The sequence below is a fragment of the Lynx rufus genome, unplaced genomic scaffold, assembly GCF_022079265.1.
Source record: "Lynx rufus isolate CCGP_SWC_20201006 ecotype Redwood Valley unplaced genomic scaffold, mLynRuf1.p SCAF_13, whole genome shotgun sequence".
Taxonomy (NCBI): Eukaryota; Metazoa; Chordata; class Mammalia; order Carnivora; family Felidae; genus Lynx; species Lynx rufus.
In genome coordinates this window covers 3,519,031-3,545,832 of record NW_025814827.1, presented here as the reverse complement: position 1 = coordinate 3,545,832, position 26,802 = coordinate 3,519,031, and the positions used below count along the sequence as shown (strand labels likewise).

General features: G+C 52.3%; 1 protein-coding gene across 2 annotated transcripts; it reads left to right on the top strand.

Annotated features, from left to right (window-relative positions):
- The first annotated feature begins 7,502 nt into the window (after nt 1-7,502).
- Nucleotides 7,503-20,296, top strand: TBC1D21 (TBC1 domain family member 21). Of its 2 annotated transcripts, XM_047074701.1 has the most exons (11): nt 7,503-7,562; nt 14,097-14,204; nt 14,336-14,439; nt 15,657-15,751; nt 16,288-16,398; nt 16,509-16,609; nt 17,563-17,659; nt 18,037-18,137; nt 19,135-19,251; nt 19,841-19,924; nt 20,264-20,296. In XM_047074701.1, the coding sequence occupies exons 1-11, from the start codon at nt 7,503-7,505 to the stop codon at nt 20,294-20,296; spliced, it is 1,011 nt and encodes a 336-aa protein (XP_046930657.1). The 2 variants fall into 2 exon arrangements, with proteins under 2 accessions (XP_046930657.1, XP_046930658.1); XM_047074702.1 differs by lacking the exon at nt 14,097-14,204.
- Nucleotides 20,297-26,802: the final 6,506 nt, after the last annotated feature.

The window sequence follows — 26,802 nt, the reverse complement described above, 5'->3', positions numbered from 1 at the left end:
TTAGGCCTCGATTTAAGATTCTGTGATCAAGACCAGTCTTGGCCAAGGTCAGGGTCAATGTGGGTTCAGGTTATAAAATTGTCTTTCTCAGATTCCGTCTCAGAAAATTGCCCCATAACACTGACTGGCTTCATGTTCTTGGCCAAATGTTTTTCTGCAACAATCCCATTCATGGAAAGAAATGCTTTGCCAGCAGAGCAGCATCCCGAGTCTGTGGGATCTGCCCATGAGGGGCAGGAACAATTCCCATGACAGCACTGTCCCCAGCTTGGTCAAAGACTTCAAAGAGAAGCTTGCAGGGCCACTCTGGCCTGAAAGGCTGAAGGAAGGAAGGGTATGGGGCTTGGAGCGGGGTGGAGAGTGGGGTAGGAGTAGGGACAGGACGGGAAGGAGAAACGTCCTGGAACCTTCTGCCTCCAGGTGTCGCGTGCTTATGACGACACCAGATTGGTGAGTTTGGGTCAGGGTCAAACTGAATGCTGTGCCCTGAATGCTGGCTTACTCCAGGCAGGTGCAGCCCCTCCCCAGCTGGGTGAGTGAAAGACTTTGAGACACAGAGGAAGATCTGCCCTTCACATCCTGCCTTGCAGAGAACGTCCCCCACACAGAGAGGGCAGAGGCCACGGGAGTCCTTCTCCTCCTGTTCCTTTTGAGAATCCCAGTAATAAGCTGGCTGCATCTGGTCTCTGGAACACTCACAGACCTACTCAGCAGGCCAGATGTGGGGATCTCCCAGAGTCTCCTAGAGTCTGGGGGATAGTATAGTTCCAGAAACAGGAACAAACAGGGAACGAGGTGGGAAAGAAATATTGCCTGCCTCCTTCTGCCAGGTGTTGGCGTGTGTGAGTCTGGATCCAGAACCTTCTCTGCTCCCAGGACTGGAGGGTGTTGGTGCTGATCTTCAGTACCCTTCTTTACTTCCTCAGACCCCAGCTCAGTGTGTCCCCTTCTGTCACTCCGGGCACCTGGGGCCCTCCTGCTCTGCCCTGTCCCTCATGAACTCTGACCTCCAAGGGAGTCCCCCAGGGCCAGGCTCCCTGCCTTCGTTGGCCCCCTCAGCTTGGGCTTTCTCTGGGTTGGGAACCACTGTGAACACTGCCAATACTGATGCGGGCCCAAGGTGCCATCCCTGGCCCCCTCCCACGCATTCCCCCCGGGGGCAGGGGCATGTTTCTGTGCACGCACTTCAGAGGGACAGTCTTGCGTAGAAGTGAGGTGCTCTGGATAGGTTTTGTGCTGTGTTTGGGGAAGCACGTAAGTGCACTCACGCTATAGTATATGTGTGTGTTTGTATGCACATCTTGCGGGGCTGTTTGTGTTTCCGTGGGTCTGAATATGTTGAAGAGTGGATATTGAAGCACGTGATCCTGCATTTTAGGGGTGCTGGTGTACTCCCGGATATGAGAGGTGTTGCGTATAATTTTGGAACTTTCACGTAGGAGAATGAGTGGCCGAGAGTGTGAACCCACAAAGGGTTGACCACGTGGCCATGGACGCTGTCGCTGCCTGTAGAGACATATGTGCCTGAGGGCAGTGTGGGTGGAGTAGCTGTGAGATCTGGAGTATCTTGGTCACCGCTTTGCCTGGAGGAGCCTCCTGCTGGCTCCCGCCCTGCTGCCTTTTCCAAGTTGGAGGGTGAGCTGGGCCCTTGACCAGACAGCCCAGCTGAGGTCAAGGGTCAGCAGCAACCTCAGTGATCACAGCTGTCCCTGTGGTCCTTGCTGGCTTGCCCAGGAGGCAAGCGGAGCTGACTGAGGCTGGGAGTTCTCAGAACAGAGTTTCTTGGGTGTGTGTGTCGAGGGGCAGAGGGGAGGGGGGCGAGGTTCAAGGTTAGCTTGGGTGTGCTCTGGGGCAAATAATAACAACGCGAACCACTGCTTGGACCATGCCAGACGCTGTGCTGGGCACTTTACAGACACTATTCAACCTTCACAGCAGTACTATGGAGCAGATATTGTTACCCCATTTTACAGGTAAGGAAACTGAGCCCTGAAAAGTAAATCACTTGCCCTGGGTCACACCACAAATAAGTTTCAAGCCTGGGATCTGAACCCAGGTCTGGTTGACTCTAAAACTCATGCTTCTCTTTTCCATTCTGATCTATAGATTACCCCCAGAAAGAGGGGAGAATGGGGCTCATTTCCTGCAAAACCCACGTGTAGCAAACAGATGCATTTGGAACGTTAGAGGCAAGGGTTTCATTTCACATGAGGAGCTTTACACCCCTGGATCTAAGATCCATGACTCCCTGGTGGGGAGAGGGGGAAAGGGGAGTGGGCAGAGGAATACCTCGGGAAGCCCTCTGGGGGCTGCAGGAGGGAAACCCGGAGCTTTGAGGCTGTGAGGACAGTTACTGGCCTTTGTCCACACTGGTGTTCCTGGAGCCTAGGGCACGTGAGGGGCACCCGGCTTGCACTGTGGCGTCATGGGCACCCTAGGGATGAGGGTGCTGGGAAGACACGGGTGAAGGGGGAGGCGCTGGCATGCACAGCTGCTCTGGCCTGCACTGGGAGACCGCTCCGTCCCTTCCCTCCCTGATTCAAGCAGCAGGGGAAATGCATTATTTTTGCACTAAAAATTCATCTTGGAACGGATGGCCTTCAGAGATGTAATTAGCCACATTATTTCTCTCCATTAGCAGTCCCTGGAGTTTGCTGGAATTTCTTGTCCTTTTTCCTCTCCATCTCACTCTTTCCATCACCTTTATAAGCTACGTTGTAACACTTCCGCACTCCATCCCCCCGACCATCACGGCGCATTGTTTTGGGGCTGAATGACTAGTTTAGAATCTGGAAGAAGGAGCCATGGCAAACCGCCTCCTCCCCGCTGGGTTGTGGGATCACAGTCCCCTGAGCCAGCAAGGGGCGCAGAGATGCCCACTTCTGCCAAAGTGACACAGAGACGGCCCGGTTAGTGGCAAAGCTGGGTAGAGCTAGGAGGTGGCTGGCTCCCTCACTTCTCGCTGGGTGATCCCAAGCAAGTAACTTAACCTCTCTGGGCTTCTGTTGCCCTCACAGGATGGTCAAGGCCAGCACTGACATTCATAAAATTCTTTCCCAGAGGTAGAGAGCAAGCGCCCTGTGGTCTAGATGTCTGCGGACAACAGGGGACTTGTGGGGGCCAAATGATCAGTGGACATGACAGCATAAAAGACCCAGCCGTGGCTTGGCGAGAGTCAGAGCTAAGTACTTGATGGCGCCCCAGGAGACTGGGCTGGAGGTCAGGAGTCAGGGAGAATGAGGGTGAGGACCCCTAGGGGGCAAGGCTCCTTCAGAGCAGGAGGGAGTGCACTGGGACTTAGCCTTACTGCCCAGGGCTGAGTTTCCCTCTTTGGCTGACTATGGTGGCTTCTGGCCAGAGTTGCTCCTGTGGGTTATTTCCGGTGTGCATGACAGCTGGATGGGAGGTAATAGAGGTGTCATCTTCAACTGACTGGGGAGCCAGTGAGGGCTCCCCAAGACCTTGAAAATGACCCAACATGCAGGGGCACCTGGGTGGCTCAGTCAGTTAAGCGTCTGACTTCAGCTCAGGTCATGATCTCTCAGTCTGTGGGTTCGAGCCCCGCGTCGGGCTCCGTGCTGACAGCTCAGAGCCTGGAGCCTGCTTCGGATTCTGTGTCTCCCTCTCTCTCTGTGCCTCCCCTGCTTGCTGTCTCTCTCTCTCTCAGACATAAACATTAAAATTTTTTTAAAAAATGACCCAACGTGCAGCAGATAACCCTTAAGCTCTCCAAAAGCTCAGGGGACTTCGGGGTGGCTGGCTATTTCTCTGGGGGATTCCAGCTTACCACAGTGCTCGGAAGACAGCCATCTGCGTCCCCGGCTCCCCGTTCCCCGCTTCCCTCATATTAGTGACACGTGATGTGCAGCTGTCTCCGGCATTGTCAGAAATACCGTGCTCCATGGGGGCGAGGGCAGGAAACCTGCTGTGGGAAATCTAAACTTATCCTGGTTCCTCACAACGAGGGGCAAAGAGAAAAATACCGCTTTAGCATAAAAGATCGCTGGCACTTTGGAATGAAATAAAATCAAAATGTGTGTGATTTATTCCAAGAACTAGCGTGTCCCAGACTTCGACAGTCATGGGTAGGTGTCCTTTGAAGGGGCGAACAGGTAGTTGTTGCAGGGACACTGTCACACTGCATGTCATTGAGTTGGGTTGTATTGCACTGACCTAAGGAGCTTAAGGGAACTTAATTTCTAATACTGGCCTCAACCCACTTTTATGGTAATCCTGGTCCTTGGGCTCCCGGAGAAAGGCAGAGAAACAGAAACTGTCTGGCTCGTGGGATCTTTGAACCTTCACACTGATATTACTACAAGCCTCACGGAAGCAGGCAGCACTTGATTCAAGTCTAGTCCATAGAGATTTGTATGGACACGTCCTGGGCATCAGTAATGAAAATGGTGATGCTGAGGTTAACAATAACTGCCATGCACTGGGTGGCCCTGTGCTCCAGGCCCAGGCCAGGCTCTTCATGCACATCGCTTCATCTACCCTTCAGTTCCGTGAGGTATTATCACACCTCTCCCCTCCCCTGCCCTCCCCCCACTCAGACGGGTAAGAGATGGTGTCTACCCTTGGGGGAGGAGTCCCTCCGCATGGAGGAGAGCAAGTAGCCCAGCAGTGCCTGCCTCCAGGCGCAGCATCTCGACATGTCAACCCCCTCATGGCTTGCAGGGGTCAGCATCACCAGGAAAGACACTACTCACACAGGAGCTGGAGGGAACAAGGCTTTGCTCACATAAAGAGATAGATCAGGATCAACTTCAGCAGTGGGCGTTGGTCCGCCATGGCCAGCGGGTCTCGTCCCACAAGCGGACTTAGGGCTCTGATCTATGCGCACCCCTCTCATGCCGCAAAGGACCCCATTCCCTCCTGGATGGGAAGAGATACGGCAGTGGGATTGGCCAGGCGCCATGTGGTGCACACACTTAAGCAGAACAGAAGCGCGCACGTTGAATCTGGAACGGAGGCAGGCGTTCCCACAGGAGGCGATAAATCCAGCACAGGCTGTGAGGACTCCCTGTCTCTTGGTAAGGAAGTGTCCCAGGTCCAGAGCCCCCTCCTGAGTGGCCAAGCGGAAGTGGAAAGACTTCATGGCTTTCCCTAGGTGGGACCAAGATCACGTGGTTGGTTGGGCGGCATGGTCAGGAATTGAACCTGGGTTTTTCTGGCACCAAGGCCCATGGGCTTTCTTACTGCATGAGCCCTGCACTTCTGAGGATGAGAGGGTCTTCCCCCGGCACCTTCCAAGCCTCACCACCACCCTCCTGCCTCACCGCTACACCCATCAGCCAGTGGACAACCAGATCCTCTGGAGAAAAGATGGGCTGCAAGGTTTGCTCCCTCCCAGGACTACTTTAATGTAAATTCTAGCTCTCTCCATCCTTGGCCCATACTCCAGTACCAAGAATAATATTTGAAAAGCCTGGGATTCTTGTGCCCTGAAGAACCCCCAAGTACAGAAATGTAAAGCAGAAAAACTGGGCTCCCATCAAGGAGGGGGGGAAATGCATAAGAGAAAAAGTGATACAGGGGAATCTAAAGAATTTGGGGGATTATGTGAATAAATGGACACGGAAAGGAACCGTTCAGCCCTGGAGAAAAGAGATTGACACTTGTAAATCCCTTGTAAGTATCAGCAAAAAGAGTCCAAGGGATCAAAAACCCTTCCTGCTTCAGCTCAGTGTCCTGCAGTTCCATTTGAATATTAAGCCTCCACGTGGTTGTTCTGAGGCTTTTGTAATATGACCAAACTATCCGGGCTAATTTGGGCAAGGGTTATTACCTACAATTTACAGATGGGGAGCCAGAGGTGAAGGGAAGTTCAGTAGATGATCTATGGCCATCACGTTCGTTTTAGAAACCACGTCGGATTTAGCGCACAGCTTTTCCAACCCCCTGCCAGATCCCGAGCTTCGGGGAAAACGGCAGTTGCTTCTCAGTTGTCGACATCATTAATGTGGAGCAGCAGAGGCATAGATGATCCCAAATGGTGAGTAATGCTCACGCCATGCCTCCTGCTCTGGACGTTTGCTTTGGAAGCTTCTTGCAGGCGTCAGAATGGAGGCGCCCGGCCGTGGGAGGCTGCCTCACCCTCATTCCACGCCTTGCCTGCTCAAAGCCGCCCACCCCCTCTTCCATGAAGACCTGGGGGCAGCAGATTAAGGGGAAGAGGCTATAATGCTTTGCTGGGCTGGCATGGCGTGGTGGAGGGAGGCAGAGAATAAGGTGTTTGATTTCAAAGGACCCCCGCGGTGCCACAAGCTAGCAGAACAGTAACCGTAAATGAGACAGCGAATTGTGTCCACTCGAAGACTCCTGCGTGGCTGCCGGTTCATTATGCTAATAAGGATGTGAGAGCCAGAGGTTGACTGTGTTCTGATTTCGTGGCTGGGGGACCCATGGCTCAGGAGGGGGGGAGGGACATCCAAATTTAAGGTCAGAGTCCGAATTCCATCTCCCAGCTCCCGATTCCAATTTAGTTGGTCTAATTACTGCTACCTCCTAATGACTATGGATGCTTTAGGGCCAGATGCCTTTAATGGCCTGGACCTGGGTAGACATGCAAGCCATGCTTAAGGTCGAGAAATAGTGATGCTGGAGTCGAGAGGAGCTAGCTCCTCAGATTCATTCAAATACGGAGAACCTGCCAAGTGCCAGGCAGCAGAGATTGGCACTGGGAGGAAAGCACAAAGGAAATCCGACATTGACCCTGGCCTGAGGAACCCAGGGTTGGAAGGGAGAGAAGACATGGAACAGAAACCTCTGCGATGCCTTCAGAGAGGACAAGGAGACGAGATCTAAGAGAGATCCATTCGTTCTTCCATTCAATTAAATCCTTCATTCAGTCGCGCAGGCCCCTGTCTGAAGTGCGCTGGATATAATGATAGGAAAAACCGGTCTCTATCCCCAGAAGCTACCACTCAAATACTGACTCTGAGTCACCAGGGAGGTTTTCAAAACACAGTACGCCAGGTCCCCCACCCAGACCGCTGATTCTGAATCTCTGGAATTGACATGCAAGAAACCTGAAGCTCAGATTCTGGGTGTTATCCGGGTTTGGGTACTGATCTGTGGGATAACAAGGGAAGGGAACCCAGAGAAGGGACAGCCGGAGACAGGGAGAAAGGCTTCCTGGCCCACCTCTCCTAGGAAGCCTTCCCTGACCTGCCCAGCACATTGGTCTGCGCGTCCTGTGACCCCAACCTCCACACATCCTGTGTGTGCTGTGATTTTTCGGGCTGGCTGGTCATCTTAGTTCCTGGATGTGCCTTACTTCTGAGGCTGAGTGCTCCCAGGTTCCAAGGTCACTGTGATGAGGGTTCCAGGGGCCTTGTGACACATGCTGGCTGGTTCTGTTCAGGCGTCAAGGAGGGGCCCAGTTCCCTCTGGGCATGCAGCTCATCCCCCCAAAAGAAGACCGCCTTCCCCTGCATCAGTTAGGGCTCCAAGTGAGCTCTGGTCAAAAGCTGCTTTGAAGCCGGACCACAGGGGCCATGACCACCCTCTCTCCTGAAAACAGCCTCTCTGCCAGGTGGTCAGCCTCCTTCATCCTGGTGCGTGTTCTTCATCAACTCCAAGTCCCTCCCTCCCCAACTTCTGGTTTGCATTAGGGCCACTTTCCCCTGCTGGGTGGGTAGGACTAGAACCCTGAGCTGGCCTGGAAGGTTGAGCAGGGTAGGCTGTACCTTGATCTCACATCAGCACTAACCACAGGACTGAAAAACACAGGTCGTCTTTCTCCCTTTCACCCTTCTCTCTAAGCCAGTTACCTTTCCCTGTATGTGATATTCTAACTTTAATGAGTTTTGGGTTTGCAAGTACAAACTTGTAGATGCTGATAAATTTTCCTTGGCGCTTTTGCCAACAATTTTGGTATGCTGCCACCAGGTGGCAGTAATGCTTCTGTTAGTAGGTGGTTTCAAGTCCACTTAATAAAATGTATCTATTCATTAAAAGGCAGCCTCAGTCATAAAAATTTTCCACACAGTGTATTTTTTAAAATCATAATAACTGACTATAATGACCTTAACCAATCTTGAGTTTCATTAGTCATACGGATTAAGAGAATGATACATTAAAAAAAGCAGAACTGCAAAACGGGCACCTTTCTCCCTGAGTTGTATTTTATTTTTTTATATTCCTTTTTTTGTTCCAAGTTTTCGTTTTAAATTCTAGTTAGCTAACACATAGGGTAATATCGGTCTCTCCCTGAGTTTTAAATGTTATTGCTTTATTGCAGATTACTACCAGGTCTTGATTTGGATTTTCTTTATATCTCTATTCATTTCTCTGAATGTAGAGAGTGATAATAATAAAATAACAAACTGTCACATAGCCTTTATTATGTACAATGGCTGTTCTAAATGCTTTCCTTAGAGTCCCTTATTCTCACCATAACCATATAGGAGGTGTAGGATGCTACTGTCTTCATTTTATGAAAAAGTTGCAGCACAGAGACTAAGCAACTTGCCTAAAGTCACACTGTTGTGTAAAGTCACACTGTTAAGTGGCAGAGGTGGCATTCTACATCGGTGACTCTCCAAATGTGGTGCCCAGAACTGCAGCATCAGCATCAGTGGGGAACTTGTAAGAAATGCAGACTCTTGATCCCCAGGTGACCTGAACCAAAAACTCTGGAGGTGAGGGCCAATGATCTGTGTTTTGACAAGCACTCCGGGGGAGTGTGATCCGGAGCTAACTTTGAGAACCACTATTTCAAACCGTTCATTTAATCGCTCCGCTATATGGATGATACACCCCTATACCTGGGTTGCTAATAATCACCCAGGTAACTTTCAAGTTGCATATATGCTTCCCCCCACCCCAATTTTAACATTCCTTCCTGGGCCACCCTGCTCTCCCCTGGGTGAGAATCACTGACATGATGAGCCACTCTTACTGTTGAGAGCGTGTCTTGTCCCTCAAGGGAACTGGAGTGGAAGCGGCTGGGAACCATAAGTAGCCTGTGACCCTTCCGAGGCCTACTGGGGGCTCTGTCCCTATGAGTTTTCAGAGCAACATGGCATCAGGAACCCTCTTGGAAAGTTTGCTTTATCCTCCAGTAGCTTTCCTATTTTGTAAGAATGCTAGAGAAAATCTTCAACCCAATGAAGCAGAATAGAAGGAGGGTGGGGAGATGTATGCCTACAGCCCGGGCCTCCGGCAGGAGGAGGATGTTAGAGAAACTGAGCCACTTAGGACTCCTACTTCCGGCCCCCCTCTCTAGAGGAAACGTGGCCAAGGTGTCCCCAGGTTTGCTGGTGGGGAGTTTTAACCTACTTAAGCACACCGTAGAGGTGGGAGATTTTCACAACGGCTCCGTCTAGCAGTCCTCTTCCTAAGAGACCAGGAAAAAAAGCTACTGCAGAGTTAAAGGGTATCCAGCACCTCATGGACTATGTATCTCCCCTCCTGGATCACCAGGTAATTGTACCCAGATGGTGGTGCAGGGCGTTACTAGTAAGCGGAGCCGGGAATGGGCGAATGTGGGAGTAGGAAGATGGATTTGAGAGATTATTGAGTTGACAGTCTCTATTACTTCGAAGGACCCCAGATACAGATTCTGGTCTCTGATTTCCGGCATAGACAGGTGGTGTGAATATACCGGAGAAGAGAGGGAGGGGCCCTCTGTGTGGAAATTTTCCCTTTAGGCCTCTGCAGGTCAACAAGCTTCTTGTGTTTGTCCTTGGCTTGCTAGCAAATGTCTTCGAGGTTCTTGTGGTTGGCCTGTAGTTTGTTTAAGTTTTGCCCACAGAAGTGGTGGACATAGAGAAATTGAGCTTCCTGGAAGGAGAAGTCAGTGACTTTTTCTTTTCTTTTTTCTTTTTTTAATGAGAGAGTGAGGGCGGGGGAGAGGGGCTAGAGAGAGAGAGAGAGAGAGAGAGAGAGAGAGAATCTTAAGCAGGCTCCGTGCTCAGCATGGAGACCTACGCAGGGCTCAATCCCACAACCCTAGGATCATGGCCTGAGCCAAAATCAAGAGTTGGACACTCAGCTGACTGAGCCGCCCAGGCACCCCACAAGTCAGTGGCTTTTTGTAAGCAAATTCAGCCATGGCAAAGTAGGAGGATGGTCAATTGTTGCAGGTAGAGGTTTAGTAATATAAATTCACTGAGCACTCGGCAAACACCTTCTTGTGACATTTTTAATTATCTCTGCCTTATTGTGCTGATGCCATACCTCTTATTATGGTTTCTGTGCACATTACTTACTTTGCCACCCTTTCATCGCATTTTACCCTTTTTTCATATCTTTGTTCATCATTTATTTTTTAATCTTTCTACGACATTAGATTTTAAGGTATGCCTTTTGTTAACAGCTTGTATCAGGTATCAGGTATGTATTTTCCATTCAAATGGAAAATCCTTGCTTCTTACTCTCCCTGGTAGCATGGGATTGGGGTTAAACTCCCTGATTCTTGCACCAAACAGCTCTGGGTTCAAATCTCAGCCCTAATATTTACTGTATGACTTCAGATATACTAACCAACCCTCCTCCAGCCTCAATTCCCTGATCTGTAAAACAGTGTAATAACCACACCTACCTCACGAGTGGTTGCAAAGATTAAGTGATAAATATAAAGTGCTTAGAACAGTGCCTGGCACCTCATCAATGCTTCGTAGATGTTTACAACTAACCAGAGAATTTAATGCATTTATTTTCATAATTGATTTCTTTGGGTTTGTATCATTTTTTATGTTTATGCTTTTCTTAATTCCTTGTTGTTTCCTGTATTATTTACTTTTATTTTTAAAGGGGATTAGAAGGGAAATGCCTTGTTCCTATAAATCTCTAATTTTTTAAGTAAAAAATAAAACAAACTCTTCTGACTCTATCCTTCAATCTAATAAAAAAATTAAATTTATAGTTAAAAATCTTCCTACAAAAAAATACCCTAGGCCTAGATGGCTTCATGGGTAAGTTATACCAAATATTGAAGAAAGAAATAATATCAATTCTATCCAAACTATTCTAAAAAGTTTTTTTTATTTTTTTTTAAAGTTTATTTATTTTTGAGACAGAGAGAGACAGAGCATGAACGGGTGGAGGGGGGGGGTCAGAGAGAGGGAGACACAGAATCTGAAACAGGCTCCAGGCTCTGAGCTGTCAGCACAGAGCCCGACGCGGGGCTCGAACTCACAGACTGTGAGATCATGACCCGAGCCGAAGTCGGCCGCTTAACCGACTGAGCCACCCAGGTGCCCCTCTAAAAAGTTTTTAAGTGAGAATACACCCCTGCTCATTCTATGAACCCAACATTACCCTGGTACCAAAATCAACGAAATTATAAGAGAAGAAACTTGTCTATATCAGGGCTGGTAAACTTTTTCTGCAGAGGTCTAGATAGTAAGTATGTTAGTCTTTGTGTATCAAATGTTTCTGTCACAACTACTTAACTCTGCTATTTTAGCATGAAAGCCGCCACAGACAATACATGAATGAATGGGCATGACTGTGTGCCAATAAAGCTTTATTTAAAAAACAAAACAAAACAGGTTGCAGGCCAGATTTGGTCCATGGGTTGTAGTTTACTGATTGTTGACCTCTATAATAAATCCCATGGAATCCCACAAAAGCCACTAGGACTAATAAGGGGGCAGAATACAAGATCAATATGCAAAAATCCATTGTATTTCTATATATAGCAATGAATAGTTGGGAAGTTTAAAAACACCAACTTTTAAAATAACATCCCCCCCCAAACCAAAATAGTTAGGGATAAATCTGACAAAATATATGAATAGCCTATATACCGAAAATTACGAAACAATGCTTAGAGACATTAAAGAAGATCTTAATAGACAAAGAAATATACCATGTTCATGGATCAGAAAGCTCAATATTATTATCATTGCTCCCCAAATTGACCTTTAAATTCAGCGCAATCCCCATCAAAATCATAGCTGTCTTTACTGTAGAAATTGACAAGTTGACTAAGATTTATATGGAAATGCATTGCTAAAGTCCATGCATTCCTTTTTATAATTAAGGATCCCAGGACACAGCCCAACTTTGCCTATTCCCTCCTGCTTCCTGCCACAGTTCATGCTGAGTGTTGCAGTCTGAGTACAGGTTTGGAGAACATGATGGCAGTTGGAGGGATGGAACCCTGGCTTTGGTCTGCCCAGACAACAGTGTCTGTGCACTTGGGACATGACATCAGGACAGACCCCGCTCCCCAAGGTTAGGCCATCTCCAATGAGGGTGGGATTTTTCTGATATCTTCTTGGGCCCACATGTCCTATTTTGGTTCAGAAGACAGAGCATGTTTGAGTTAAAAAGGTGCTCAATCCATCCCTATCGAATGTGGAGTCGGTAGAAATTATCCCAAATCTGGACCTGTGGGCTCTTATTGTTTCATTTCCAGTGCTAAAGGGATTTCTAATAGCTTGCCTCTCTCTCGTGATCAGAGGACCAGTAGCATCAGAAATCTCCTGGGGGCGGGGCGCCTCGGTGGCTCAGTCGGTTAAACTTCCGACTTTGGCTCAAGCTTCCGACTTTGGCTCAGGTCATGATCTCGCGGTCCATGAGTTCGAGCCCCGCGTTGGGCTCTGTGCTGACAGCTCGGAGCCTGGAGCCTGTTTCAGATTCTGTGTCTCCCTCTCTCTGACCCTCCCCCGTTCATGCTCTGTCTCTGTCTCAAAAATAAATAAATGTTAAAAAAAAAATAAAAAAAAAAAAGAAATCTCCTGGGGGCTTGTTAGAAATGCATCACCCTGGGCCCCAACACCCGACCTTCTGAGTCAGAATCTGCATATTATGAAGATCTTCAGGTGACTCATATGCAAATTTGAATTTGAGTCACACATGTGCATATTCAGGTGTACTCAGGAAGTTGGGAGTGTATATATCAGGCAAGTCTAGTCACCTGCCAAGCTCTGTCCATTAGCATGTCTTCATGTCTGCAGTGTGGCATTTCAAGACACGCTTCTCTCCAATAGAAGATTCCTGACAGGAGCTCTTACCTCCTGGTTACTGTCTTATGAGCATTTTTAATTACTCTGCATGCAGCACACTCTTTTCCCCCCATGTCACACACACACGCGCGTGCGCACACACACACGCACATGCACACACACACACACATGCACACACACACACACACTCACATCTCTTATGTAAACCAGAAACCACTCCTTATGATGAATTGTTTTACTCTTCCAAGAAAGGCAAAATGGAGCCCATGGGTGTGTTTAATTTGTGCTTATTTTATATTTTTCCATTATCAAAGCAGTAGACTTTATTGCAGAAAAGTTCAAAAATACAAGAAAAAGGAAGAAATTATGTAGAATCCTATTTCTCGAAGACAATCACTCTTGCTTTTAGTGGGGATTTTTGGTATTGGTGGGGGCTTTCTTTTCAGTTTTTTTTCTGCCAGAATCTTAATCATGTTAATTCATTCTATATTAGAGTATATGAGGTGTAGTTTTTATAATATATGACATAGGTATACAAGGAGGATAGCACATAGAGAAGATAGAGGATAGATACGGAATGTGTAATTTTGTATTCTGCTTTTTTCTGTTAACATTTAAATTTTTCCAGATTATTATTCATTCCCTGTCAGCATCATTTTTTTATGCCTCACAATATTCCATTGAGTATATAAACTATAGTTTATTTAACTATTCCCTTATTGCATAATGTGTAGAGCACGTGCGTTTTTCATTTTGGTAAGTAATGTGCAATGAAAATTATTGTGCTTTCAGCATTTTTGTAGAACTTTGCAGTAATTTCTTCAGGATAGATTTCCAGAAGTGAGTCAGAGACTGGGAACTTGACTCATGCTACAAACTCCAGAGTATAACATTGAAAAAAGCACACTTAGGGGCACTTGGCTGGCTCAGTTGTTTGAGCATCCGACTTCAGCTTGGGTCATGATCTCATGGTTCGTGAGTTTGAGCCCCACCTTGGGCTCGCTGTTGTTAGTACAGAGCCCACTTCAGATCCTCTGTCCCCCTCTCTTTGCCCCTTCCCTGCTTACATGCTCTCAGAAATAAATAAAACATTAAAATAAAGGAAAACAAGCACACTTAAAAGAAAAACCAAAGCTTCTTAACTAAGGCTGAAGTGATTGTCCTTGCCAGGTGAAGAGAAAACCACCCATTGACAAGACAGAATGGGATGCCTTCTTTGATGAGAACGGTCTGTTGGCCAAATCACGAGACTCCATTTGTGTTAACATCCTGGAAAGGGTACAATCCCCAAGGCCTTGCCCTGGCACTGGGGGGCATGGGTGGGCAAGAGGGCAGGCAGGTGTTTGGAGAGGCCCTTTCAGCAGGCACCCCAAGGGCCTGTGACCTCTCACCTCTCACCCACACCTCAGGGTCTGCACCCCTTCGTGAGGACAGAAGCCTGGAAGTTCCTCACGGGCTACTACTCATGGCAGAGTTCCCAGGATGAGCGGCTCACGGTGGACAGCACAAGGAGGTAGAACATTCCAGATCCTGTCAGGGGAGGGTGGATGGCAGTGCAGGTGGGTGGGAGTGCCCACCCCAGCCTGGCAAGTTCAGTCTTCTTCCCTCGGATGGATTTCTTATTCTGAGAGACAAAACCCCCACGTGCTCCCGACCCAGGGCCTGAACACGGGAGGTGCCAGCACATTCCCACCCAGCTCCATTTAGCAGCCCACACACTGCCCTGCATGGGCTTCATTCCAGCAACTCCTCTGGCCCACCACCGTCCCATCCCATCCTTCCCTAGAGCCTGTGTGCCTCTCTGAACTGAAGATTCACGCACAAGAGGCCAGTGGAGAATGATCCAGGGCCGTAGGGGAACTGAGGGTCCGCCTGGAATGCTCTATTCCTGAGAGCCCTGACAAGGCCTGTATTAGTTTCACGAGGCTGCTGAAACAAGGCACCACAAACCGGGGGCTTTGCAACAGCAGAAATGTATTTTCTCGGTTCCAGAGGTCGGAGGCCCAAAAGCAAGGTGCCATCACGGCCACGTTCCCTGATGTCTCCAGGGGACAACCCTTCCATGCCTCCTCCTGCTGACTCTGGGTGTTCTTCCAATCTCTGCCTCCATGGTCGCCTTCTCTCTGTCTCTCCTTTGTGTGTTTCTGTGTGTCCTTGGAAGGACGCTCGTCATTGGATTTAGGGTCTACCTGGATAATCTAGATTGATCTCATCTCGAGATCCTTAATTACATCTGCAAAGGCCCTTTTAAAAATAAGTTCACAAGCACAAGTTTCAGTGGCTAAGGCGTAGACATATCTTTTGGAGGGCCACCATTCAGCCTCCTACGTGCCCTAAGCACATTCTGGTAACAGACACTAGACACTGCCTCATCCAATCCTTCCGATTCTAAGGCGGAAGTGCCAGTATTCTCCCCATTCTACAGAGGAGGAAACTGAGGCTTAGGTATAGTGATGTCCACAAGGCCTGACCCTAGTTGCAAACACCCAGTTATTAATTTGTGGAGCCAGGATTCAGGAGCAGCCATGGGACCCCAGAGCCACAAGATTGAACCTGCCTCCATGCTGCCCTCCAGGAGCACATTAGAGTGTGGTTAGGGCTGGCACCGGTGGGGATGAGAGGGGGCATCACAGCGAGAGGGTGCAGCCTCCTGGAGAGTGCTCCGCAGAGTTCCCTTGATTTGCCAGGAGGGGGAGGCTGCCTCTTTCAGCCTCAGTTCTGTCTTCACAGGAAGAACTACGAGGCCTTATGCGAGATGTATGAAAAGATTCAACCCCTTCTGGAAAACCTGCACCGGAACTTTATGGAGACTCGGAATAACATTGGTAAGTGGAGTTGGGTGGGCAGGGCGGGGTGGAGGGGAGGGCTTGAAGCCATGCCTGCCCCCTCCTCAGTCATGTCCAGGGGCCGATGGGTCCCCTGGTTCCTGGGAGCTGCCTCCACAGGGAATTTTGCTGGCTAAACCTTGGTTAGCCCATCCCCCATCTCTGCTGGGGGCCCCTAGATGCCCAGCACCATTTTCCCCCCGGGGTGATTCCTATTCCTGCCGCTTCACCTTCATCTCTCCCCTTTGGGCCTTGAACTGGCTGGATTTCAGTTGGACAGAACCGGTGGGGTGGGATGGGGGGGCATTCCTGGCAGAGGGTACAGCATCGTCAAAGATTTGGAGGTGGGGACACGGCCAAACAGCTCAGGGTATGGTGAGGGGTAGAGCCTCATGGGCAGATGTAGGCCGATGTACTTTTCACAGCCCCCTCCCCAGGGTGCCTTGGGTCTTACCCTTTGGGGGAATGAACTCATTCATGGCCCCCCTGCTGGAGGTGATCTGGTGCCCCCTACCTGTCTCTTTTCCGCAACCTAGCATATGACATTCAGAAACTCTACGACAAAGACCACCTAGGCAACGTCCTTATCGACAAGAAGAGACTGGAGAAAATTCTGCTCCTGAGTTATGTCTGCAATACCCAGGCAGGTGGGCCACGGGCCTGGGCCTCCCCACGGCCCCCTTTTCTCAGTTCCTTCCTGGAATCCCTTCCCTGCCCCCACCCAGCCCCTCCTCACTGCCCTCCCCCTCCACCCCAGAGTATCAGCAGGGTTTCCACGAGATGGTGATGCTTTTCCAGCTGATGGTGGAACATGACCATGAGACCTTCTGGCTTTTCCAGTTCTTCCTGCAGAAAACGGTGAGGGCTGGGCCTGAGTTCAGGGACCACCTCCCTACCACTCCCCAGATAACCCCTTGAGGTCAGGCACGCATTGGCAGCCTGGCCGTTTCCTTCAGCCCTGAAACAGCCCTCAGGGTCCCAGAGGAGCGTGGACAGGCAACACTAACACCAGTGAGGTTTTGGGGGACAGTGCTGTGTGTTTTGTAGGCATTGCAGTTGAGGAGAGGGCTAGAAAGGTGCTCTGGGTCCAGCTCTCCCCAAACCTTGAAAGAGTGTAACTGGCCAGTCCCAGTGAAGGCTTCCTCTCCTGGCATTGCCCTCCCCAAACATGGCTCTGCTCCCACAAATCCTCCATGGCTCCCCATCGCCTCCCGAATAAAGTCCAATAACCTTGGCCAGGCAGTCAAGGACGATCTTTGGCCTTGTCTCTCGCTGCCCCCTTCACACGCCCTGCACTTCAGGCACAGCAGGGGACTCGGTACTCCCCAGATGTACCCCACAACGACCACGTTGAGGGCTTTTAAAGTTGCTGCTCCCTGGAACATCCTCCCTGGAAAACCTTTCCTTATGATCTGTGAGAGGCTGTTCAGCATCTACCCTCACCCCTGTCTCCATCCCTGCAGCAAAGGGCTCACTGCTCTTTCCTTGTCCCAATTGGTTCTGACCCACAGCGTGTGTGTAGAGGCAGAACTGGATGCGTTGCACGTGAGCCACATCTGGAACATCCCTGCATCCCCACCACACACACACACAGGTGCATCCACATGTGCAAACAAACACCCCTACAGACACAGATCACATAGACACGCCCAGACCCAGGCATCCAGGCTCATCCAGAGCCATGAGCCCAGCCTGGAGCCAGCCCCGCGCGGGGCCTCCAGAACCAAGATGCTGTGAAACAGGGCTGGCTCTTCCGGTGCCCCCACACGGAGAGAGGTGCCGTTTCCCTCCCTCCCACCCATCTTTCTCAGGAGCACAGCTGTGTCATCAACATCGGAGTGGGCAAGAACCTAGACATGCTCAACGACCTGATCGACTTCTTGGACCCCATGTTCGCTGAGCACCTAAGTGAGTGGACCCTCCGCCTCCTGCAACAGTACGTCGCCCCCCCCCCCCCGCCAGCCAGGGCAGGCATGAGGGGGCACCAGGACCCAGCCCCAGGCAGCCGGGCCCACTCATGGTGGGCGGGAGCGGGTCGTTTGGTCTTCCCTCCAGGCCCTGGGAGCACGGTTCACCCGGATGGCGTTGGCATCCGGACAGTTGAAAATTCACCCCAAACAGTCTCCAAAGGCGGTTGGAACAGTGAGGGCCAGGCATTTCGTACTTCCCCAGCGTGTTGGCGTGCTGTCGTTTCGCCCTCTGTGTGCCTTTGCTCTGTCACGTGACCTGTCCCTGTGTTCTCCGACCACGGCCTCTGGGCTGACGCCCCTGTCTCTTCTGCGCAGGAGGGAAGGGTGCCGGGACCGTGCGGTCCCTCTTCCCCTGGTTCTGCTTCTGCTTCCAGCGTGCCTTCAAGTCCTTCGAAGATGTCTGGAGGCTGTGGGAGGTGAGGCCTCCTTGGACTGAAGGGCTAGGCCCCACCCCTCCAGCATGCAGCGGGCAGCCCTTTCCCTCGCCTCCCGTTCATTGCTGGCCCGGGTTGGACTTCGGCAGCTTGGGGTTTACTGGGCCAGCGACCCTGCTCCCGCCTCGTGGGAGGAGGCTAGGACATCAGCTGGTCCATCTGTTCATCCAGGCCCACCAGCGCCTCCTGGAGGGCAGTCAGGGTGGAAGGAGGGGCCTCTGGCCCGTGTTGGGGGCCGGGGGGGGGGGGCCTGGCCTGCTTTCCCACCACCTGCCCAGGTGGGCCGCCCTCTGCTCTGCTTCCCCAGCTGCCCCTTCCTCTGCCTTCCCCTCCATCTGAGTGCTGTTTCCCTACTGGCCCCTCACTCCTGGAGAAGGAGGGTCCCCCACCAAAGGGCAGGTCAAAGGTGCAGTTCTTTGCTCCCAGGCCCTTGGGCCATCAGCAGATGAAGCTCCCTGGGAACGGACCCACCACCCACTTTCTGCCCTGCCCAGCCCAGTCCTCAGCCTGGCATTCAGTGCCCCCCGAGTCAACTCCCACCTGCCTTATCCCTCCCTCACGGCCTGCTGGTCTCCATGCCCAAGTCCATGGCCACCCCCAGACCTCTGCTGACACCCCTGGATCGTTGACTTCTCATCAACCGTTGCTTTGCCAAAGCTCCACTCAAATGCTACAGTCACTGGGTCATTCCCTCCCCTCCCTCCCTCCCTCCCTCCCTTCCTCTTCCCCTCCTTCCCTCTCTCATTCTCTCCTCCTCTTCCTTCCCCCTAGCTAATGAATTCCCTGAAGCCTTTTTCTCCAAGCCTGCAGTAGCCTCAGGACCCCCGAGGTAGCACTTGAGCGAATGAGGGAGTCAGTAGTGAGGCCCAGGAACGGCTGACCCCGGGCGGGTGCCTAGTCAGCGGGTGGGTCACCATCCTCCGGTGGGCTGCGGTCTCCGGCTGCGGGGCCCAGGCTGACACTCACCGGCCACCTGCAGGTTCTGCTGACGGGGAAGCCCTGCAGGAACTTCCAGGTGCTGGTGGCCTACAGCATGCTGCAGATGGTGCGCGAGCAGGTGCTACAGGAGAGCATGACCAGGGATGACATCATCCTGGTGAGTGCACCCGCCCTGGGGCCAGGCCAGCCCTTCGCCCCTGGCGGGAATCTGTGATGTCCTGAGCACTGCGCTGGTGCTTCTGTAGAGCAGCTTATTTAAGCCTCACGACAAGCCTGATGCAGTGGGACACAACCATCCCCAGCACCCCTGTTTAGCACAGGAAGAACCCGAGGCCTTGAACGCCTCTTACTGTCTGCGCTCGCAGCCTCACAGTTAATCCCTTAGCCCTAGGGTCCTCCTGCGGCAAAGACAGAGAGTTTTCGGGCATTTCAAAAAAGCAGCTGAGGTCTACGTTCAACACGCTCTAGGGTGGCAGCCCGATTATAAAAGGGGTCGTCCTTAGAAGCCCCTGCATCACTCAGTGGAACCCTGGTACTCCCTAGAGCCCAGCAGGAAAGCTACATTTACCATGTCCCCCATAAATCAAGTTCCAGTGGTGAAATATCAGGCACTGTGCTGGGCTGGTTGGAGAGAGATCAGGTGGCCCCAGTGACTGCCATGGGCAGCCGCCTTGTCCCTTGAAGCGGGAGGCAGCCGCCTGTGCCCAAGGAGACCTGCTGCGTCCCAGCTTCCTCTCTCTGCACAGGCCTGCAACAACCTCATTGACCTCGATGCTGATGTGCTGATCTCTGCTGCCTGCTTGATTTACGCGGAGCTCATCCAAAGAGATGTAAGTTGCCCCGATTATTTGTCTTCCTCCTCCAAGAAGCCTTCTCTGATTTCCCAAGCCCAGCCCAAGCACCCGGCAGGCACATTCGGCTTCAGAGACACAGTTTGTGTCTGGTTCTTTGCTGCTTTCCATATGCAGCTCCTGCCTCCCCAAGGAGACTGCACTGCCCGAGGACACGGCCCTCGCCCCTGGTTCCCTGTGTCCCCCCCCAGTGGATCAGGCACAGGACTGAGCACCCAGGGGTTCTGTAGAATGTCACTAGCTGGACAAACGTGAAGAATGAGCTCAACAGAGCAATGTCTGTCCACCTCAATCTGCCAGAACCCTCCTCTTCCCCAGGCTCCTCAGCCGTTAAAGGATTTCTTTCTCTGAAGACTCTCACGATGGACAGATGCCCTCAAAGGACAGAAGGAAGGTGGTGCTTCAGCCGTGAAGTCTGACGGGGCGTTAGGGTGAGAGTGTAGGTAATACAACCACAATAGAAACAGGCTTTGGACTCACAGTTTGTGGTGGGCAGTGTATCGCCTGGCGACACGTAAGGGCAGAGAGGATTGTCTGATAAGAAGAGAGGCCTGGGGGGCGAGAAGGGCCATCACGAGCTGGAGAGAGGGCAGGCCCACCAGGGAGACCTTGCGGGTCACAACTCTTCCACAGCTGAGGGCTTTCCAAGGCTACGGTGGTTCCACACTCGGACACAAATGGGTAAGGATGTGACTTTGAGACCCTCCCTGCCTCCTGTGGAAGACAAACTGAACGTGTCTAATAGGCCTGATCAATCCCGGGGACCAGGTCCCGAGAGGAGGGCCTGACCACACAGCTCTGCACACACGACCCGCGTCTTCCCCCTTCCTCCCAACACGGCGGCCACACATTAAGGTGTTTTTCCAGGGCTTTCCCCGGTTGTCTGAGGAAGGACACAGCCCAAGTCTCTGGCTAGCAGGCCATTCCCCAGGACAGGCCATTCCCCTCCTGGGTTCAAAGCCTCCCGGTCACGCGGTCCCTTCTCAGCCTGGAATGCATCCGCAAACCAAACTCTTTTCTTCAGCCTCACTCGGTTTCTCCAGACAACCGTCCCCTGGCCCAGGCATATCGATTGCCCCCTGGGTGCCCTCCCCGGACCGGACCGTGCCACAGCCCTGAGCCCCCTGCCCAGCCTGCTGTGCCCTGGGGGCAGACGTGAAGATTGGCCAGAAGGGGCTGAACCTGCAGAGGGGCTGGGGCTGGCCTGGTGCCCCCATATCTGCTCTGCAAGCGTGTTCATCTGCTGCCTGTGCGCACATGCACGCACACACTCACCCCTGCCCAGGGGTTACACCTTTTCAGAGGGGCTGACGGATGGGCAGGAAGGATCCACCTGTTTTGCTGTGACCCTGGCCCTCAGGAGGAGGCATAACTATCCTCCTCACTCTTCCCCAGCTTCCCCCTTCTTTCCCATCCTATCATTCTCAGTGACCGTCACTCAAAAGGCACTACGTCCCCAACTAATGTCTGCTCTCCTTCCCCTCAAGTGACAATCCCCATCCATGGCTGGCTCTGAGTCTCTTGGCTGCCATCTGTCTTCTGGGGGTGGGGGGTGTTGCTGAAGAGTGCGGCCCCGTTCCCCCACCAGCGTCTTTTCTGCATGATCAAAGAGCCAGTGCTTGCCGGGCAAGAAGGCACATGGGTAAGTTCATATACTATGCTTCTTGGGTTTATGTTCCCAAGACAGCTTATTTAAGTAAGGGTTCCTGCATGGAATACAGTTCTCCAGAAACAAAACTGTGTTTTCATTTTACCAAAGAACCAGAGTAAGAGACATTTCGGCGCGCGAACCGTGACCTTGGGGAGAGTCCATGAACACAGGAGATGTGCTGTTCCTAACGCGTCCTTTGGCCTGGTAGCATTAGTTGGCCTATGATTGTTGGCTCAGACGTATACACAATGCCAGACATCTATTCCAAAACCAAAATACTCAAGAAGTCACTCTCTAGGCTGATGGTTTTCAAACCTGTTTTTAAAAGCATGTGTTTTGGGGCGCCTGGGTGGCTCAGTCGGTTGAGCGTCCGACTTCAGCTCAGGTCACGATCTCACGGTCCGTGAGTTGGAGCCCCGCGTCGGGCTCTGGGCTGATGGCTCAGAGCCTGGAGCCTGCTTCTGATTCTGTGTCTCTCTCTCTCTCTGCCCCTCCCCCATTCATGCTCTGTCTCTCTCTGTCTCAAAAATAAATAAACATTAAAAAAAAATTAAAAAAAAAAATAAAAGCATGTGTTTTTAAGACCACCGTTATACAATTTTCCTCAGGAGCCCAGTGTTTGAGGTTTGGGTGGGGAGTCCAGGGCCCTCCTCCCTGTGATCTCTCTCAGGCCCCTCCTCGACCCTCGCGTCGTTCCCTGTGGAACCTCTGGCCTACTGGGAGCACGTTTGAAACCTCTGTTGGTGTTACACATGACCTGGATTAAGTCCCGACCCTGAATTGACCCAGGGTCAGATAAATTCCAGGCTATGTAGCGATGGGAGTAAAGATCTTAGAAGAGCGGACTTTTCTCGGCTCATCTGCAGCACCCCTGGCCGGTGGGGTGTGGATTAGAATCGGCCCACTGTGCTGCTATGCATATCATAGAGACGGCCCAGGCTTCTCCTCACTTCGTTTATCACTTTATCATCCAGTGTTATGTTTTTCTTAGTAAGGTCCAGACCAGAGATAGAACTATGGGAAGCTCTGGAACCCTAGAGCCTGGGGCATCTGGCTGGCTCAGTCAGTTGAATGCCTGACTCTGGATTTTGGCTCAGGTCATAATCCCAGGGTTGTGGGATTGTGCCCTCATTGGGCTCCGCGCTGAGTATGGAACCTGCTTGAGATTCTCTCTCTCTCTCTCTCTCTCTCTCTCTCTCTCTCCAGAGGTGGTTCGTTCTCCCCTCTCTGCCCACCTTGAGTGACCCCAAGCCCACTCTTTGTTCCTGGAGCCAGGATAGTGGCTCTTTACCCACTAAGAGCTTTGCAGAGGCAGCATGTATAAAGATCCAAGTTCTCGGGGCCGCAGAGCCTGTGTTTCAGACTCAGAGGGGGAAAGGAGGTGGAGGAGGCCCACAGAGCCTGGGCCTGGGCTGTGGCTACAGACCCGTGTCCAGCGAGGGGGAAGGGCTCCCCCTAGCTGCAGGAGGAAGCACGTAGCTGGGGAGGGGGTGCAGGGGCGGGGGCTCCACTCCCCAGGACCCAGCCCCAGTGACCAGACTGGAGGCTGGAGCACTGGCCTGTGAAGAAGACAGTGAGAAAGAAGGAAAAGCAGGAAAAAGAGAAGTTTTAGCAAATGGAGGGAGGGAGTGAAATGGGAGGGAATATGAAGTCTCTTCTTCAGCTAACTAACGCCTGCCACTCACGTCACGGACCATCCACAGAGCCAGCAATGTAGGTGGAACATGGCAAAGTGACAAATGGCACCTGTGTAGTGATCCTCAAGGCCACTGCTGCTCACTGATGTGTCTCCCAGACCCCTCCCCCCCCCAGACCCAATCATACACTCACACTGCAGCCTCCAGGTACCCCTGGAGATTTTGTTGTTTAGCCGGATTGGGATGTGACTACGTCTGGTTTGGAAACGTCTTCTTTTTGTCTGCTTTTCTGAAAAAGGCCGTTTGGATCCATCTAGACCAAAGGAGTTCTCCTCCTCCCTGACTGCAGGCACTCGCCACCCCCCAACACACACACTTCATTCAATTTCTCACCTGAGTCCTGCCTGTTCGCCCCTACGTGGACCAGCCGGTTCTGGAACTGCTGGGGGAGGATAGGTGACGACCTGCCCTCTGACCCTCTTCCTTCTGGGCGGATACAGGCCAGGGTCTGCAAGGCCAGAGCTCATCAGTGCCGAGGCCTGAGCCATGGTCAGAGGCCATGCCTCGGTGCCATGGCCAGAACCCCACCAAGTAGCCTGGCCCTCGAATCTGGAGCTGCGGCCCCCACCCCAGAGGACAAGGGAGCACGTCTTCCCAGATCCCACCTTCCCACGGATCCCCGAGGAGCCTGAAGCCCCAGAGGGAGGGGACCATGACAATGAAGAATGGGCTGGAGCTCCCGGAGGTCAGGAACAGGGAGGGTGCTGTGGCCCTAACCCTCACGGTTGTCACAGCTGCACTTGCTGAGTGATTACTATGTCCCAAGCCCCGTGCTAAGCGTGTCATAAGCCTTCTCTCCCATGGCCTCATTCAGAAGACAGACACCATCACTACCCCCTTTTTCCTGGTGAGGAACCAGAGGCACTGGGGTGCATGGCCCACACCCGTCTCCCATCCGGTCCTCTGCCAGACCCCCCACCTCACAGGCCACCCCTGCCCTTGGCAACTGAGGACCCATGGGGGGTAGGGGGGGTGGGGAGATGATGTAGGGCTGGACAACTGGGGAACATGCAGGAGACTCTGTGCCACTTCCCTCAGCCTGCCCATGCCTGCTATGACCCCCGGAAGTTTGGAGAAGGCCAGACCAGAGCCATGTTTCCCACATCTTGTTTTGCAACCAAGTTCAGGTTACTCCGGTCATTCCTTCTATGGGGCAAGGGCCGAGCTGGGGCTCTGGGGTTATAAGGACGTGGGTGCGCAAGGGTGAACGTGAGGACCCAAGAGGGGCTGCCGAGCCTCTTTGCCAGGCGCAAAACAGTGGCGGTAAAGCCTGTGAGGCCAGAATGAGCCAGACATGTGAGTGTGGGAGAGGAGGGGTAGAGGAGAGCTGCACGGGATTAACCCACCCCACCCCAGCCCCTGCCACCCCGCTCTGGACCGGCCCTGGGCCGGAGGTGGAATGGAATGAGACCAAAGTGGAGAGTGGGGAAGTTCCAGTCATTGCCAAGTACAATGCCACATTACCCAGCTTCCTTACCCAGGAGGGGAAAGGAGTTATTTCTGAGACCTGAAACAAAAGCACTAACAGCCACACTGTCTTGCCAGACCCTGGGGCTAGTGAGCCTATAGTGGGGAAAAGATTAGCAGCAACCAGAAATGAGGGAGGTGGGTCAAAGGGAGGCAGCAGAAGGCTGGGGGCAGGGTGGGAAGGTAAAGTCACAAGCAGTAGCTTTTAATCTTGGTGACCCAATGGAATCACCAGGAAGCTTTTAAAAACAACCCATGCCCAAAGCCCACGGATGAAATCGGAATTTCTGGGGGTGGGGACAGGACACTGGTATTGTTTAGAAATCCGCCCCCCTCCATGATTCCAATGTGCAGCCAGGAATGAGAACCCCGGTGCTCAGAGCAGGTGTCGGATAGAGTGGGATTCGTGGTTTAACGCCCTCCTTCCACTCAGGATGGGAAGAGACTTGCCCAAGGTCACACAGCAAGTGAATCATGGCCTGGAGAGGACAGGAGTGGCGACACAGGGCACTATCCTGAACTGATACCAATACCATGGGGCAGAGCCCACAAGGTCACTGCAGCCGAGCCTCCCACCACTGGTCCAACCCTGGACCACACCAAAGCCTCCGGCTGCCCCTGCCTCGCCAGCTCTTTCCCAAACTGCCCCACCTCCCCACCTTAGAGCCCTGAAGCTGAACGACTCTAGAATTAAGCATCCCACCTTTTCTGCACCAGTACATTAAAAAAAAAAAGATCTCTTTAGGGAATTAATAAGTGCCCAAGTCTCAAAGGCCTGACCCTCACTTGCAGTGATATGCAAATGGCACCTGAACACCCACAGTGCAGCACTCAGAAGCTGGGAGCAAATGGGATGCAAATGTATGCAATCATTATGCAAACAAGGGCAGCCCCGGATTAATGGCCTCCATCCTTCAACCAGACAGCAGCTGTCTCTTCAGGTACAGGCATGGCCGACAGGGAGGCCTGTCAGAAGCATCCCGAGGAAGGGTCAAGAGAAGCCACTGTTCTGACACTGGCCTGTTGATGATTTTCTCTGAGAAATCTGGGGGGCGGGGAGGGGGGCGGTCCGCCAGGCAGGGGGATGTTCTTTGACTGGGCTCCTTGCCCAAGTCCCAGGTTCAAGGCCAGCAGAGCTGTGGAGGAGAGAGGTGGTGACACGAATGGCGGAGGTGGCTGAGGCAAAAGGAGAGGTGATAGTGGGAAGGGATGGGGTGGAAATAATTGAGGATAAGGCAGAGGTGAGGGGGGTGGTGTTTCTGGCGATGGTGGTGATGACGGGGTGGTGAACATGGGCTGGGAGGGGATGGTAGCGGCAGTGGTGGTGACGATAACGACATTGGCAATATCGCAGGCGACACTGGGGGCAAGGTGGCGATGACAGAGGTAATGTTAACAGTAGTCGTGAGGGAAAGGAATGCAGTGGGGAGGAGGAGGACAGTGACGCAGGGGTGCTGGGAGAGAGTGAAGGGCAGTGGTGGTGACGGTGGTGGGTGACCGTGGCCACGATGCCGGTAGCATAGGTGGCCCGGGTGGAGTGATGGGTGGTGACGGTCATTGTGTGACCAATATGAGCTGACCGACGGGTGGAGACGGGGGAGTTGGTGAAAATGGGCTCTCAAAACCCTTCACCTCAGCAGGGGAGGGTGTTTGAGAACCTGTCAGATGAAGGCAGGGGGACCAGGGGGGAATGTGAAGAGGACAGACAAGGTCTGCCATGATGGGGACGGGAGAGTCGGGGGAGGCCCCCAACGACAGACCCAGAGAAAGCTCAGAGACAACTCCTGACTTCTGTCTCCTTGGCAAAGACTCGGCTGTTACACCCCAGTTCCGCTCAGGGAAGGTGGCAGGCCTGAGGTGTGCAAGTGACCCCATGGTTGGAGAAATCACAGCCCCACTGAGCTCTGTGAAGTGGGAGGAAGTGTGACCACCAAGTGAACAGGTGAGTTTGTTCTCTCCTTCCATTCCCAGCAGAGGTAGCTGATGCAGGGTCACTGACTCTGGAATGAAGCTGCCTTGTGGAGCGGGGAAGAGGGGTGAGT